Source organism: Python bivittatus, unplaced genomic scaffold (assembly GCF_059951505.1).
Source record: "Python bivittatus isolate LINGU-HERP-01145 unplaced genomic scaffold, Pbiv_v1 ctg000610_np1212, whole genome shotgun sequence".
Taxonomy (NCBI): domain Eukaryota; kingdom Metazoa; phylum Chordata; class Lepidosauria; order Squamata; family Pythonidae; genus Python; species Python bivittatus.
The window spans coordinates 35,780,033-35,797,351 of record NW_028277088.1 but is presented as its reverse complement, the minus strand read 5'-3'; the positions used below and the strand labels follow the sequence as shown (position 1 = coordinate 35,797,351).

Here is a 17,319-nt window from a genome sequence, read left to right as displayed (position 1 = left end):
CCAGGGCAATACAAGAGCTAGCCCTGCGGAGCTCAAAATATTATTCTGTCATCTAACACACTTTATCCCATTGCTATAAAAATATAACAGAGTGTAGCTGATTCCTAAAATCCATGGCTTATATAGATGGAGTCTAACTCACTACTAAAAATTAGCTACAATATTTCTTGGGCCATTCAGAGAAATCCTTAAGACTCTGGGGGCACAGAGTACAGCTTAACTGGAAGAAAAGCAAAATCAAAAAATTTGATTTGAACAAATCTCCTGACTTCCAAAAACATACTTTTCAATCTTTTCTGTCTAGTGGATTTTTATTGGAATTGCAGTGCAGACCCCTTTGCTGTGAAGTTAATCCCCTCCCCACTCATGAATGGACTACTTTCAAATGATGACTTGCTTTCTAGGTTTCAAGAGTTCTTTCCACTTTAAAAGCCATCATATATTTTGTATTGTGATTCCCCCATGACAATACACTAATAGGTACATTTTACTCTGTGTTACATTGTGGCAGCTCTACTCTAAAATCCATGAAGCTGTCAGTGCAGGTCCCTTTAGCGTAATATTTGCATTATGCCTTTAAGCAGGATGTGAAAAAGATTTCCTTTAACATTACTTTGACTTAATGTTTTGTGGAGTTAGGAAGAATAGCAAAATATAGGCATATAAGCACAAAACCCATACTAAAGGGAATTATAAAGAATAATTTGAGGCATACTTTTTAAAAAATCAGTAACTCACTTAAGCAGCAACTGAATTATCAAGTCAAGCACAAGCAAAATTCATTCTAAAATGATAGTTTCTTTATTCTGATAAATGAACTGCCAAACGCAGGATCTATTTTTAAAGCTAGATGTAGCAGCAGTCATGTTGACACTACTTACATCACTTTCATGGCCTTCCCGAAGGTTGTAAGTGAGATCGTGCTGAATGTCTTCAACAAACTTATGAGCGTATTCTGGGTAAAGATCTAACACTTCAAAAAGTCCTTTGAGAATAATACATTGGAGGTCACAATAGGTTAGAGCTTTCACATCGGCATTCGTTTTAATCACTTGGTCCTTAATTGAAAGGTTAGCTCCAATTAAATCTCCTTTACCTATATAAAAATAGAAAAAGCATGGATGTCAACAAGCATAAAGAATGCTTTTATTGGCACAGAAGTCAAATATAAACATGCTGATAGCCATTAAAAAGAGTTCTACCATAAGTTCTACTGCAGGAGAAAAGATATTGGATATTTCACTGCAGAGTTTCCAGGTAGATCCTTGGTAGAATGAACAAAAGCTGAAGCAAAGTCTGATTATCATTCATTCTTCCATGGATGGGGTGGGGGAAGCTGTGATGTGGGAGAACAGTGGTTGAAGTTACTTTACATACTGTATGTGGTGGCCTTGAGGTCTTTTCTGTTTATAACATTTATGAAATTCTGAGTGAGTAAAGCAGTGCTGAGAAATAGAGGATCCATGTGATCATGCAACATTGCCATAGTGAGAAAGACAACAATATCAGGGCAAACTTCTGTCTAGTGACTTATCCTGCTTTAAGTAAAGTTGCCAAGTTTGAAAAAACACTGGTTTAGAAGATTCCTGCATGAAGCAAGGGGTTGGACCTGATACAAGGTCCCTTTGAACTCATTCATTCGAAGTGGAGTTCAGCAATTTAGCAATTGGTTCAAACAGGTCTCTATTTGGTCCAGAAGCAACCACTTCTATATCTTTACAGGACAGGTAGATAGGCAACCAGTAGAATGGAAAGGCCCAGCACTGGTTAGCATAGGCCCTTCATTGTCCTGCCTGATGCTAGTTAATGTGCAGACAATGAGGGCATTTCTACTAGGGCTGAGTGCAATGCTCTTCTCTTCTCTCACAAATTGGTCCAAAGGACTCAGGGATACCAGATCCTTTATCCTTTTCACAATAATGCAGCACAAAGGAAAGCTTACCTAGAATTGCCAGCACCATGCTATCTTTTAGAACTTCCATGGAACCTGAGCACACAAGATAGATAGCTTGCAAGGCATCTCCCTGCCGGAGGAGGTACTCCCCAGGAGCACAAAAGGAGGTTTTGATATGCAGAGACAGAGACCTGAGGCAACCACGACTAGCACACTCAAAAAGGGAGAGCTGCAGAATCTCCTTGTTCAAGTGCATGGTGATGTCTGAGCGCAGCTCATCTGGAAAATCCTTTAGAAGCTGTCCAGAAGGGGAAGACACATTCCTGATTCAATAGTTGAATGGTTAACACATTAAAATGTTAATGCATGCAATAGTTAACACACTGTATACTAGCTTAACTGTTTTAGTAGTTTTTAAAATAAAAAATTTGTCGCATTTACTGACTTACTGAAAGGGCTTTGCAGTTAGGGGACAAACAGGCAAATTTGGAGGATACGTTTGGAATTTGAGATCATGGGTATATTTCTTTATTATATCTGCCAATAACATTATTTCAGAAATTCAGCCAGAATGACTAAATAGATCTTTTTAAAAATTGAAATAATAAAACAAAAAAAGCTTTACCTCATGGGAATCTATTCCATTATTGACAGACCAAGTGGTCTGGAAATATTCAAGCATTCTTTGCTTTAACTGCTGTGGCAAGTGATGGACTCTTATAAAATCTTTGAGATCCTTTGTTCTTGTGTGATAAAGGGACCACCTGGAGTACATCCGTTGAATGATAGCAGTCACATTACCAAAAACCAAGGCGTGCATTAAAGCTATGAAAATAGAAAGTATGTTAATGGAGTAAGACACATTATTGTAAACAGGGCTGGCTTTAGACTAAGGCCGAGTAGGCACTGGCCTAGGGAACCAAAGCTTAAGGGACATCAACGCTACTCCTTCTTCTTAATCCTTCTAAAAATGCAAATCTTTGTATTGCTGGGTGGTGGCACCAGTCAATATGGCCTAGGGGTGCAATGTACCCTTGAGCTGATCATAACTACAAATTACCCTCTACCTGACTGGCATGCTCAATGATAGGAAGTGGTCTAGAATAAATTTCACAGAATAAATAATTTTCACAGAAGCAATCATTTATATCATTTAATGTCTGAAAAGTAGAAATTTATAAATGTGTCTATGAGTTTTACAAATAAGGTATCAGAGGAGATTTAAACAAACTAAAATATTAGGGAGTCACATATATAGAATATATATACAGAACATTACTCTTGTTATGTTACTTTTTTGGGGCGTAAGTAATGGTATGCAAAGTGGAGAAAGGAGTAAGAAATAGAAAGCCATAGAAATTAAAGCACATGATAAGAAAAATAAAAGAAAATTTAACTGCATCTAGGTTACAATGTTCACTATAATTCTCATCTATATACTACTAAAACTTTTGGGCCTGTAAACAACTGGGCGAAACAGTGCATCATAGGCAACCATTTTTGAACCAATGTACCTCAAATGGGCTAACTTAGAGAATGCATCCAAAATCTGGGACCCATTACTCTTGTGGGATTGTAATTTGGGAAATTTGTGGCTGCTACAGCACTGGTGGGCTGCTGCACTGCTGTGGTCAGCCAAAGCCATGTGATTGCCATGGGTGTATCCCTGAGCTCTTTCCTGCCTCCCTCAGATGGCGGCAAGGCCCGATGGGCAAGTGGCAATTGGCTGCTCTGGAAAATGAGACCGAAATTTGAAATCTCTTAACAGCTGTGGGCATTGAGGGAAGGATGAGGGAGCGACTTGGATGCCTGCTGTGAGATAGGGCTGGCTGGGGGGCACCAGTGGTCGTTGGGTGAGTCCTCTTCCTCTGTTGAGGGAGGGGGCTCTTGGGGACATGCCAGAATGGGAAGCGGGAATGTGGTTTTCCTCATGGTCCATGGCTCCCTTTGTTCCCCCCCCCCCAGTTGTGCTGGTCAGCTGAGGAGGAGGAGGAGGAGGAGGAGGAGAGGGAGGGAGGGAGGGAGGGAGGGAGGGAGGGAGGGAGGGAGGAAGGAAGGAAGGAAGGAAGGAAGGAAGGAAGGAAGGAAGGAAGGAAGGAAGGAAGGAAGGAAGGAAGATTTCTGATGTTCCTGCTAGCTTCCCACAAAATCAGTGGGGAAGCCAGTAGCAAGTTGCAAGTCACTCCTACTCCCACTGCTTTTTTGCCCTTGGTCATTCTGTTTCTCTGTTTAGGTAAGGAAATATCTCTGAGGCAATGACCCAATGAGTCATGGGTTGTCTAGTAACTTTCTATCCTTGCAAATCATTCTTGCTTCCATCAAATCAATACTCGGGTCATACACTGCCTTTTGTTCTTTAAAATTCTTATCTCTGTCTTTTAAAGGATCTCCTCACTTCATTCAGTTCTCCCACCTCTTAACCTATTCACGTTTCCTTCATATATTCATTATGAGATTAGATCCTGGTTCATTCTCTCTATATGACCAAATCATCTCAATGCACTGTTTTCATATGGGTCACTTAGTTTTGTATTCAATCCATATTCGTTCATCACCCATTCATCACTGATGTTAGCCAGTGTGGTGCAGTGACGGGGTTGGACTGGCACAGCTGAGGTACAGGTTTAAGCCCACCTTCGTCCACAGAAACTTACTGGTGGACTTTGGGCCAGTCATTCCCTCTCAGTCCAACCTACCTCACAGGATTACAGTATTGCTGTGGGGAAGAATGGGGAAAGGGAGTGCCTTGAGCTCGTAAATGAAAGGCAGAATACAAATCTAACCAGTAGAGTTTGTGTGTGAGTTATGATATATTTTCTAAGTATCCCATTCCCACTGCATTCAGTAACAATGTTATGTTTCTTCCTCACCTGCATATAACAAACCAGGCAGCAGTATGCCCTTATTGACCACCATTTTTACTTCTTTCAACACATTATATAGTATTTTTTCCTCATTTTTTTTTTCAGCAATCATTCTGTTACATGTATTTTTTTTCCCAGATCCACAGTTCTTACGGTTAACAAGATATTTTTCCCCTGGATCACACTGACTCAGAATATAGCATAGTGTTTGCTAAAAATCATCCCTCATTCTTCCATTATCAACATTCAGTGGAACATAATATGCAGCTATAACCAACTCAGGCATTCTTGATGTTATATGCCTTTAAAACAATGTATAGTGGCAACAGTTTATATTTTCTGGCATACATTTTAGTCCTTTCATTTATAATTAAGCCTATACTTTTTCTTCCCTGCTAAGACCAAGCCATCTTCATTAAGATCATTACTTTCTTCTGCTTCCTCTTAATTTCCCAATATTTCCTTCCTTTCCTTTCCTTTCCTTTCCTTTCCTTTCCTTTCCTTTCCTTTCCTTTCCTTTCCTTTCCTTTCCTTTCCTTTCCTTTCCTTTCCTTTCCTTTCCTTTCCTTTCCTTTCCTTTCCTTTCCTTTCCTTTCCTTTCCTTTCCTTTTACTATGTTAGGGTTGTCACCAGATAGGCCTATAGATACTGTCTTTCAGTGTCCATTATGGTGTTGGTCAATTATTATTATAATTATTATAATAACAATTATTATATAATTCTCACATACTGACTTTTAGTAAAGATGGAGAATGTATAGGTTAGATTAACTGCCTTAGCTGCACTTGTGCCAAATGTAATATTCCCTGCTAATTGTAAAGATAGGCACAAATCACATTTTGTATACCACAAGAGCAAATGAAACAAACAGAAAACAGCACCCAGTTTTACTTGAAGCTTGCTCAGACTATTTGATGCAAACCAGGAACTCTAAAGATTACCTTCCAAACCAGCATATTGTTGGATGGATGGATGGATGGATGGATGGATGGATGGATGGATGGATGGACGGACAGACAGACTTGGAGACATTCTTGACTTCTGGCAACTACATGGAAAAGTCCATGCTGTTTTCTTGGCAACATTTTCAGAAGTGATTTGTCCTTGCCTCCTTCCTACGGTGACTCAAAGTCACCCAGCTGATTTCATGTCTAAGGTAGAAATCTCTTGTTTCTAACCCAGTGCCTTTAACCACCACATCAAACTGTCTCTCATAAATTTATGGGCTACCCCAGTCTCTAACAACTCTGGGCAGGTTACAAAATAAAACAATAGATCTCAGATCTCACCAGCTAGCAGGTTCATATACACTCATAATGCAGACAACAGGAAGGTAGGACATAAGTGTAAGTGATAAAAATAACATAAGTGTTGCCGAACTGCTTTAAAAATAATAGAATAGAATACACTAATAACTGGGCAATATATGTTACATATATGCTTGCTTTGTTGATCTATAATGTTCATGTGTAGTAAAAATGTAATTACTCAGCAAAAGTTTAATTTTGCCTTACTGCCAGTATGTATGTATAAAATGATCTAAGTAATATTTCAGGAAAGATAAAGATTTAATTTAACACTGTGACTTTATCCCAGCTAGAAGTTATGACAAAGAAAAAAATCCACCAATGTTCTGCCTACCAGGAACCATCGAACAATAAGGTCTAATTATGAATAATTTCACATACATATTTCTAACCAATGAAAAGATTTATTTCACTCAAGCCTCATATTATGAAATAACATATTATGAGAGTGACCCATTTTTAACTCTCAGGGATGCACCGAACAATGTGTTACCTCCTTCATATAACTGCATCCTCACAATTATTTTATGCTTTTCTTTCTTTCTTTCTTTCTTTCTTTCTTTCTTTCTTTCTTTCTTTCTTTCTTTCTTTCTTTCTTTCTTTCTCTCTCTCTCTCTCTCTCTCTCTCTCTCTCTCTCTTTCTTCTTTCAAGGCTTTTTGGTTTCCTATTTCCTCCTGGTGAGGACATCTGGATCATTCAGTTTCCAGGGTAGCTCTAAGGTAGCTCTAAGGCAAATTTCAAACAAAATCATCTAACAGGAGTATATAGCTACTGAGAAAGAGCATGTTTTTTTGTTTACTACAGAATGTATAAAGAGAGCAGCTAAACTGGTCCCAACACCAAGAACAACCAGCTTGACCTAATCATACTTCTGTCACTGCACTGACATCCTGCAGTAATGTGAGTCAGTCCCTGTTTATCAAGAGGCTCCTGTAGTTCTGACTTCCGGGGAAGCAATGGTGGATATAAGAAGGCTTCATGCAAGTGGAGCTGACGGCCACAGTGGAAAGAGGAGATGGTGAATGGATTGACTCCTTGGAACCCCTCTCCAGATCAAGGAGAGGATTAGGGTCACTCACAAGTTTGCTTCATATACAGGCTCCCCACAAAGAGATTGCAAAATAGTGATCTCTGCTGGGTTTGAGAGCTCTGGGGACTGGGGGGAAATCATCTTGCCTAAGCTGCAGATTGGTGCCTTCAAATGGACACTGGGTTCGCCCACTTCCTCTCTTAACTACTTTAGGAAACTATTTATTATCAACATTTTAGATAAGAACCTTTTGAAGGGCAAGTTTAATTACACAGGAAGAGCTTCCTTTTATCCTGGATGAAATAAGTTTTATGTAAGTTTAAAGATTAAATAAAAATATTTTAATTTTGGGGAAATAGCAAAAGAGTGTCTAGAATTTTTTGGAAAGTTAAGGGTTCAGATGGACTTGAAAGAATATTTTCTATGGGTTGATTAAATTTTATAAAAGTATATATGAAGATTTTGAAATTAACTATAACAAATCCTCCTGTGGGAAAGTTTTGCTGACTGGAGAATAAACATATGATAAGAGGGGACTTTGAAGGTTGACTAGAGGGAAACAGAGAGAACTAAAGGATACAATTAAAGGAGAAGAGACATATTAATACAATAGAGCAATATTATTTGACTACAGAAGAAATTAAAGTTGTTTGGGAACAATGTACTCATACATTAATTTCAAGATTGTCTGCCACTATAGAAAAACATATAACAGAGGTTACAGGAGAGGAACAGACTTTACGAGATAAAATAAAGACAGGCTGATTTGAATGCAGATTTGAAAATGGATTTGAAAAAAAAACAAACACCAGACTATAAGAGTGATATGGAAGAAGATGATGTGGATTTGAAAACAGATTTAAAAATGACAGACTGAGTGATACTGGAAAAGATACCATAGGGTATTTACAAATGAAACTGGCTGATGTTTTAATAACTAGAAAAGGACATACAAATAATAAATCAGAAGAGTGACTTGCATAGCTTTTTCATTTTCGACTTACAAAATAGACCTGTTAAACTACTGAATCTGTTCCTGAGAGGAGACAAAGAGAAAAAGATAAGAAATCAACTTGTGGGACACTATTTGTCAGGATTAAAGACCAAGCTTTTTAAAAGTAAATGGAAGGACTACAAAGTGAATCTATTTGAACAGGGTTGAAATATATGTATATATTAAGGTGTCCGGTAGCTATTAATGGAATTTCTTTATGACTAGGACTGAATGATGATGCTTTAAAGGTTTGTTTACAACTGGGGAGAGATTTCTTTTGCTTTATCTTTTAGAGAAAGTGATACGTTGGAGCACAAAATGGATTTATTTTATTAAGGTTAATATATATATATATATATATATATATATATATATATATATACACAGTGGAACCTCGGTTTACGAACTTAATTCGTTCCGTGACTCTGGTCGCACCCCGAATTGGTCGCAACCCGAAGGAAATTTCTCCATAAGGTTCAATGTAATTACTGTTAATCCATTCTGGCGTGGAGGACAGGGAGGCAGCTATTGCTTGGAGGGAGAGTCCCCCTCCCTATGACCATGTGTCAGGGGCGGAAAATGGCCGCGGACCACGTGTCAGGGGCGGAAAAATGGCCGCGGACCACGTGTCAGGGGCGGAAAAATGGCCACGGACCACGTGTCAGGGGTGGGAAAATGGCCGCGGACCATGTGTCAGGGGCAGAAAATGGCCACGGACCACGTGTCAGGGGCGGAAAAATGGCCACGGACCACGTGTCAGGGGCGGAAAAATGGCCACGGACCACGTGTCAGGGGCGGAAAATAGCTGCGGACTGTGTCACGGGAGGGAAAATGGCCGCGTATCCTGTTCGTACCCCGAGGCGGAGTTCGCAAACCGAGATAAATTTTTGCGGCCAGAGCTGGTCATAACCTGAAAGGTTCGTTAACAGAGGCGTTCGTAACCCGAGGTACCACTGTGTGTGTGTGTATGTATGTATGTAGGTATGTATGTATGTATGTATGTGTGTATATATATATTATTATTATTATTATTATTATTATTATTATTATTTCTGGTAGCTCTTAATGGAGTTTTGCTGAATAGAACTGAATGATGAGTGTTTACAATTTGTTTATTGATAAGAGATGAGTAATGGGAAGAAGAGATCCATTTTTTATTATTGAAATAGTAGAGAGGTGTTAAGTTATGGGAGTTGTTTATACTTGTCTGGAGGGAGGAAGGAGTCACTTTTATATTTCTTTTTTCTTTTTCCTTTCTTTTCTATCTCTCTGCATTTTTCCTTTTCCTCTTATTTCTCTTAGTATTAATCTTTTATCTTTGTATTTGTAAACTTTAATAAAATTATTACAAAAAAAAGAGGCTCCTGTAGTTCTTTGTGGTCATGCAGGAAACAAAGCAAGCTTATTTGAAGAAGGATATCTTCAAGTACTAACTGACAACACATATATTGATCCATGAACATGCTAGCTGTAAGAAATACAGAAGCTGTCTGAACTATAACTTCTTCATCCATTTGTACATTCTTGATAAATACTAGCCCAATAAATCTGGTAGTCAAGGTTAATTTATGAAACTTATTTCTAACCCCTTTAAATGTTTTCTAGTGTTATAGGCTAATATAGGTTAATCAAATACAAGGTGTTAGATAGAGTGAACCAGCATTTTAGAGTGATTCAAAGATCCATCATGTCTCATCTAGTTACCATCAGTTGGGGAAAAAATCCTACAGTACTGCTCCCAGCTACAGCATTTCAGTAAGTATATACATCTGAGTGTATATCTTTAACATGTGTGAGTACCTTTATCATCTTGAAAGAATGACCAGATAGTATTTGACCTGCCCAGCACGTAATGGCATAATGTTATTTACAGGATTAACGGATGGTCCTAAATTAGAACCAACTGTTTACTATTTGGATTTTGTTGTAATTTCTTTTGAAGAACAAAATATATTTTTGAAAAACAAAATAATGTTTGCTCATCTTTCCCTTTGAATAAGGTTAGTCTGATATTGAGAAACATATTTTTAAACTCTTCTTGCTGAACACAATGTTTACTTACCTCCAATCAGCATTGTGCAAATGGAGAAAATCTTTTCAGCATCGGTATTGGCTGAAACATTGCCAAACCCAACACTGGTGAGGCTGCTAAGTGTAAAATACAGGGCAGCGATATAGGCACTTCTGAGTGATGGGCCTCCTGATGTATTATTGCCAAAATATGGAGACTCCAAACGTTTTCCTAGTTCATGAAGCCAACCTAGAGAAAAGGAAGCAGAATTATCATAGTATGTAAGAGAGAAAATCTTGTTTAATGAATTTTTAAAAAATGATTTAACCCCATTTCCACTTCCAGATTGATATATGAGTTAGAAGATGGTTGTCTCTCAGATTACGCACTTTAAATTTAGTGATACAAATCTCAGCTCAGAATTGTTGGCAAAATACTTACATTAAAACCTGATGAGTCAAGGAAACTCACATGCTAAACTGTGTGGATCTGGAAAGATTACATAAGAAAGTAACTGTGATGTATATGCATTAGTGTGCTTTAAATTATGGAATGAGAAGAAAATGAAATGGAATACATATGAAATTCATGTGATTTGGAAAAATTGTTGGTTGTAAGTATAACTTTAAAATAAATTGAGAAGGCAGGATTTTCAAGATATCTAACCAACCACTTGCAATATGACAAAACTACTGAAAAGGAGGTATATAAAATATACCTCCATCCATGAGATGCCAAAAAATTTGAAAAATCTGCTATATCAAGTCGATGAGCCATTTAGAATTGTTAATGGGATAAACATCTAATATTTTTCTATCTTCTGTCAAACCCAAACTCAAAATCTATTCCTGTGGTAAAGTGTTTGCCATCTTAAGCTTGTGTGGAGAAGAATTATGAAATGCTAGACTATTGAGATAATACAATAAACAATATTATTTCAGGTGGAAGGAAGGAAGGAAGGAAGGAAGGAAGGAAGGAAGGAAGGAAGGAAGGAAGGAAGGAAGGAAGGAAGGGAGGGAGGGAGGGAGGCAGGCAGGCAGGCAGGCAGGCAGGCCATAATGAAAAGAGCTAGGTTAGATCTTTTTACCCTATTATACTAGCTTTAGTTTTATTTTCTTTACCCATAGAGGCACTGAAAAGTAGAATCTACTAGAATCTTGCATCCTTCTACTTCATTGCTACCAGATGTTTAACATCTGTAATCACAAACACTTCTTCACTCCAAATAGCACACATACTGAAAAATAAGAAATATACTATTCCACATTATATCTTCTGTTCTAGGTAATATGCTCTTCTTTGGACTTCACTATAAAAGAAAAGCACTATAGAGAGATGGAATTGGGATGGATAGAAATTAAATCCAAAATGAGCAAAAAAGAAGTTTCTTTGTACAGTGGGTGGTAATCAAACTGAGTGTGGTTACAGCTCAACAATCATTCTGGTTATTTTCTGGTGTACAGGCAGATGGAAATGAAATGTAGATTCATCTCAAGCATGTGACTTTCAGGGATCAGCTAAGCTACATAATGGATTGCATTTAACACAGATTCAACCCAGTGTACTTGCTCAAAAGGTTTAAAGGGCAATTAGCTCTTACATTTCAAGCATATGTTGAAAAAGTATCAGAGCCAGAGCAATCACAATTAGACAGAAAGCTCTTACGATGACATCAAAAGACCCATTTTAATCATTGTTACAAATTCAGCAACACTGGATGAACTACAATATTCTGTAGAGTTGTCACATGAAGGTAGGGGAAGCTCCCCAACTAGACTCTGTATACTTATGCAAACAGAGAAATCAGCATTATATATTCAGCATTTGAGTCTAAAAGTTAGCCTTTCTATATATTAAATTGGCTAAATAACTTTTTAAAAAATCTGCTATTTGACCAAAGAAAGACACAGGGAAAAATATTAGCATGATATTCAGTTCATAAAATGAATTGAATGTGAAAGTCATAAAGAACAATTTGATTCTCTTGAGCAGTTCCTTTTGTGTTTTGAAGTCCTAGATTCTGAATACTTACATTGGAAGCATAATATTCTGACCTATTTAGAACAAATCTTTCTGAGCTTTTCCTGCCTGGGCATTCTACTTTTGACTGGATATAAAGATTGAATATGCTAATGCCTGAACATACTGTCAGACAGAAAAACTGAAACTCTTAGAATCCAGAAGCCTGTCCTTTTAGAATTATTTTGCACGGCATGGCAAAACTATTAAACTTCCTACAATCTTTCTTTCAAAGTAGCGGATTTCATAGATTTGAAACATCAGCCATGTATTTGTGATAAACTGTTATGTGAATTTTTTTAACTGGCTAGACAGGATTGTAAATAACCAGTTTATACAGCTGTGTAGTCTTGAGTCATCTTTCTAACAAAATACGGGTATTGTACTGATAGATAGTGCCACATAATACCTCTGGAAGTCAACTGTGTAGAGTCAGCATTCATATCTCCTTGGAATATCTTTGTCTTGCTTCCCCTCTACAGTTCACGCTTTTTGAAAGCTCATAACTAACTGCATTTGATGGTTTGATCAAGTGTGAAATACTCTAAGTACTAAGAAAGTACATGCATGAAGTAGAGAATGCTGAATCCTAACCTTGAGGTAACCCACTCTTGGAGCAACACAGGGCATGCACAGCCCTAACAAGGACAATGGAAAGCATCAAGATGATTAAAAAATTCAAGAAAGCTAAGTGAAGTCCCATAAAAATCATACAGGGAAATGAGATATCATTGGATCACAAGGAGCTTCTGGACTCACATGGCTGTGCAGTTAAATAAGTTCCTGCACTAATTAGTACATCACTTGCTTTGCACTAGCCTTCTGTGTTTTCATGGAAAGGTTCTTAAATGAGATAGTTAGATAATCCCCCAATGAGTTCATGAAAAAATGCATTGAAAAAATCAGAGCATATATTTGATACCTATCTGCTGCATTCTGGAGTGACTTTGGGCTCTTCCTCATGGCTGAGGTAAAATGCTATCTGCCATGAGCCAGCAGAAAGTGATGTTATTAGAAAATGCACTGCCCCCACTGAAAATCCCTATTTTGCCACAGCTATCATGCAGGCAAATGGTGCTGTCTTTATTTATAGAGCACATTAAGGACAGGGATCACTGGATTCCCCCAGCTCTCTTTTCCTCCTTTCCCACCAAATGTCTCCAGTCAGCAGGAAAACCCCTATCAGTCACTATCCTTAATGTGGCCTGGGGGAGGAGATGAGTTTTGACAGTGGGACACACTGATGGGTCAGTTGGTTGGTTGGTTGGTTTTTAAATCTGTCATATGTCTAAACTTATTCTGATCAGGGGAGATGCCTATCAGAAGGATCCTATTAACTGGCAGTTAGGCTTGTTTTGAATATAGGTTTACTGCCACTCTAGAAGAGTACTAAACGAGTGTTCAAAAGCACCCTGAACAACAGCTGATGTATATGAAAAGCCCCCATACCGGTACTATTTACCTTTTACTATTTGGCTGATCCTAGACTCTGAGCCTGGAGTACTGGTTGAAATAACTGGAATAGCCTTGGAGAGTCCCGATCCACAGGGATGGAGGAAAAGGTGCTTGTTGGCAGCAATCTAAAACAGTCTAAGGAGCTTGGCTTATCCCAATCCATAGCAGCCAACTGATCATGTGAAGAACACAGTGGCTAGTGAAATGTGCCCGATTATATCCATGGCAAAAGACATGTTTTGGTAAGAAGAAAACAATTCTTTAAAACTGAAACAGTTAAGCAGTATTCAAGGCTGCCTCTGAAATGGACTGGGGACCAGTTGAACATGACGAGATGAGAACACTTTTGAATAAAGTATATATACTGTAGTTCTGATTCTTATTCACAGCAATACTGCCTGTTCAAAAGATGGTGAATTGTTAAAGAGGATGGAAGAAGAATGGAAAGACTGCAGCTGGGTCACCATCCAGAAATGACATCACTATTGTCCATGATGAAAAATGACATCACTGGTGCCATGATCCATGACACTATCCATCACCATCATGAAACATGTCTCCCAAATAGTTTCATTCTCTCAGACATGTTTGCAGCGCAATAGGGCTTCATTTTACTGAGCTGGCTTTATTATTATCATTATTATTTTTAGAGGGTGGTGGTAGTGATGGTGGCAGTGTGTGTAAAGTCTATTCAGTTCTGTTTTTTATGTTTTTTCTTGTGCACCTTTAATCTTTGGGTCCCCTCCAAGCATGCCTAACATTTCTCCCTTTTTTCCCACTGGCCCTATTTTGCACTTACTCCCTACCCGAGTTTTCTATTGGAGGGGTGATTATCCAGGAGGGAGAACTGCTAGAGTTATTTAAGGCAGAAGATATATCCACTGTGTATAATTCTAAGTCATTTAATTAAGTAGCTGAACATATCTGGGAGAATGAAGAAATTTAATAGTGTTGCCCCTGAAGCCAAGGTAACAAAATGATATTAAAACATATTGAAAAGTTAATAAAATAAAAAGCTTTCCTACCCTTTCACAGAAAACAATAATGGATGGTTAGTTATTTTTTCTGGCTGGAACTTGCACTTTTGTTGGATCCAGTCATATGTTGACACTATTGAAGAGTGCAATTGAATACATTCAGCCTTTTCCTTCTTTCTTGTGGTAAGAGGAGATTGGTTAAAGGTGCAAGATAGTACTTCAAGTCCTACAGAGATTTGGCCACTAAATTTCTGGAAGTGACTAAGGAGGGTCCAAAATGGACACCTGTGATGGAAAGGATTCCATAATGCACTGTGATTTTGTGCCGATTTACTTGGAGATAAGTCTCACTGTGTTCAGTGAAGCTTACTCTCTAGTATGCATGTTTAAGACTGTATTAGTCCCCAAGTACATTTCTTTGAGTTATATCAAATAAACATTAGTTACATTTAAGCTGTTTGAAAGCTAAGATTCAAAATCACTTTAAGTATGTCTGTGATTGTGTCTCAATTAAGCCTTGAAAAACATATTACACTTCATTTATTTAAAATTTATCTTGCCATTCATCAGAAAAGATTCCCACAGTGATTTAAAAATAAGTCCCTTCCTTACACTTACACTCCGAAAGGCAAAACTAAACAAAAACTGGATACTGTTCACTATCAGAGATTCCTTTCTATGATAGATGAAGGTTCAGTAGACAGTTTGGGACCAGAATAAGAATAGCAACTACCTAGCTTAAACTTGCTTCTGACATCACAATACTATATTTTCCCTGGATTTTATTCCAACCTGCAGCATTCATGCTGTCACAGCTTGCCATCAATTTAATTGGTTTCTTTCCTTGTTGAATAAGGTTTGCCAACCCCAGAACATTAACAAGCATGACAGGTTTCTCCAAGTTAATGTGATTGGTTTAAAAATAATGGGTTTCTTTAGGAGGAAAAAAAAGATTTATTCTGCCTTCTGAGTATTTATGGTATCTTACAACGATCTCAAAGTATTGCATAGCAAACAAGCAAAACTTAGTCCTACTTTTCACTGTAACAGTAAATGTGCATCTAAACATCTGAAATGTTGAGACAGTGTTCTGACCTCAAGTTGGCCATCATGAGAGGAACGAAATACTTAATCAATAAAATGATTTCCACAGGGAACATAACTATCTACCAAATATATGCTCCATAAACAGCCAGTTAGTGACACTTGAAAATAGGTACTTTGAATACAAGGTAGAAACTAATACCAACAGGTAACAGGTAACAGATGAGAGAAAAAAGCTTTTGGTTTAGGCTTTTTTCTCATATGCTTGTTTCTTTGGGGTTATTTTCTAGAACATCTAAACACTTGAATCCTGATGTGTAACCTGAAGTAGGAAATATTATGTGTTAAAATATAAAGATAAAATCATGCTTCTGTTTTGTATGGACACTTGGAGTGCATGTATTTCATTGAAAACCAAGAAAGGAATTAATTAGAATAGCAAAACATTTATGGCATTTTTCTGTTGTTTCTCTAGATGCAGTGAAGTTTATTTGTAATAAAGGAAATTAGAAAATTTAATTTCACAGCTGCTGTCCTGTAAAAATGTATTTTTTTAAAAAAAAAAACCTCAAGCTGCTAGATGAGAGTACTAGATTCTAAAGTAATGCTTTATAATATGTGATTTTTATTTATTTTGTCTTCTAAAATTATGACTACTTTTTAACAAAATCTAAAAAGTAGATTAGTTCAGATGCAAACAGGTTGAACTTTAACAGAACTTCAACTAGTAGAATCAATCTTTTGTTTTAATTATACATTAAAATGTCCTTGGAACAAAGCAGCGTACTATCCAGTTTGTATATTATCTTCATATTTTGACTTCCTGTAGGTCAATCTAGCAAATGTGGAAGCTTTATTACTACTTGTTAGATAATATCATTTCTCCTGAAAAAAGACATCACCTTTTGGCTGCAATCAGCCAGTGTTCACAATACACCCTTGCCTGATCTTAGCTTATTCTACTTTTATTTTGTTTCACTGTCTTCTCTATGTTATACCCATTAAGGTATACTGCTTTATATTCCTCTATATATTCTGTTTTATAGATATGCAGGGTTCCTACCTGCTGATAACTTCCTTTAAAGTCTTCATACTATACATACAAATAGTCACTGGACAGAGTTTCACCACCACCACCAGTAACACCATAATATAATAAGTCCAATCCATGCCCAGATAAACATAGTGGTGTCAGTTTCCATAGTGTTCCATAACTAATGTTGCGGAATGAAAAAAGTGTCAGGTAATCAAGATATGATGAATTATATAAGGTATCACTAGGGTGGGAAATGTGGTTAACATTTTCATTCCAGCGTAAAGCAGAGCATTAGCTGTGCAGAAATACCACCCAGGGTCAAAGCAACCTGAAAGGTGAGGTAGCCAGCTGAAATAAATAATTTGAAGTTTTATGCAAAGGCAGAAAACTGTGTAATATAAATTACTTGTTATATATAGTTAAGATTGTTGTTGCTGTACTTTACTGTCAAGTAAGGACCAGCATTTGAGGAATTTTCTGCTCCAAGAGCCAAAATAACTTGGCGGCTGTCCCTGAGCATCCTGCATCTTGATAGGGGGTGGGAAAGGGGCATCAAGCAGCCAACTTTCTTGAGCTGGTCCTGGCAGCATCAAGTTCAGTGGGACCTATTAATCACTGCCTCCTCTTAAAATAATTGAAAAGGGAAGCACTGAGAAGTAAAACAGCGAGAGAGACAGAAGACCCCTG

The 17,319-nt window shown here is 37.6% G+C and overlaps 1 protein-coding gene across 2 annotated transcripts in view; it reads right to left on the bottom strand.

The window, feature by feature from the left end:
* The window catches only part of KCNH8 (potassium voltage-gated channel subfamily H member 8), a 180,139-nt gene that overhangs the window by 27,076 nt on the left and 135,744 nt on the right, over positions 1-17,319 (bottom strand). Inside the window, exons 8-12 of one of the 2 annotated variants that reach the window (XM_088150412.1) lie at positions 10,153-10,350; positions 2,520-2,719; positions 1,943-2,192; positions 1,560-1,570; positions 882-1,112 (exon numbers count right to left, since the gene is read on the bottom strand). In XM_088150412.1, the coding sequence (XP_088006538.1) occupies positions 882-1,112; positions 1,560-1,570; positions 1,943-2,192; positions 2,520-2,719; positions 10,153-10,350 (890 nt within the window). The remainder of the gene's footprint in view (positions 1-881; positions 1,113-1,559; positions 1,571-1,942; positions 2,193-2,519; positions 2,720-10,152; positions 10,351-17,319) is intronic. The other variant, XM_088150413.1, reaches the window with a different exon arrangement.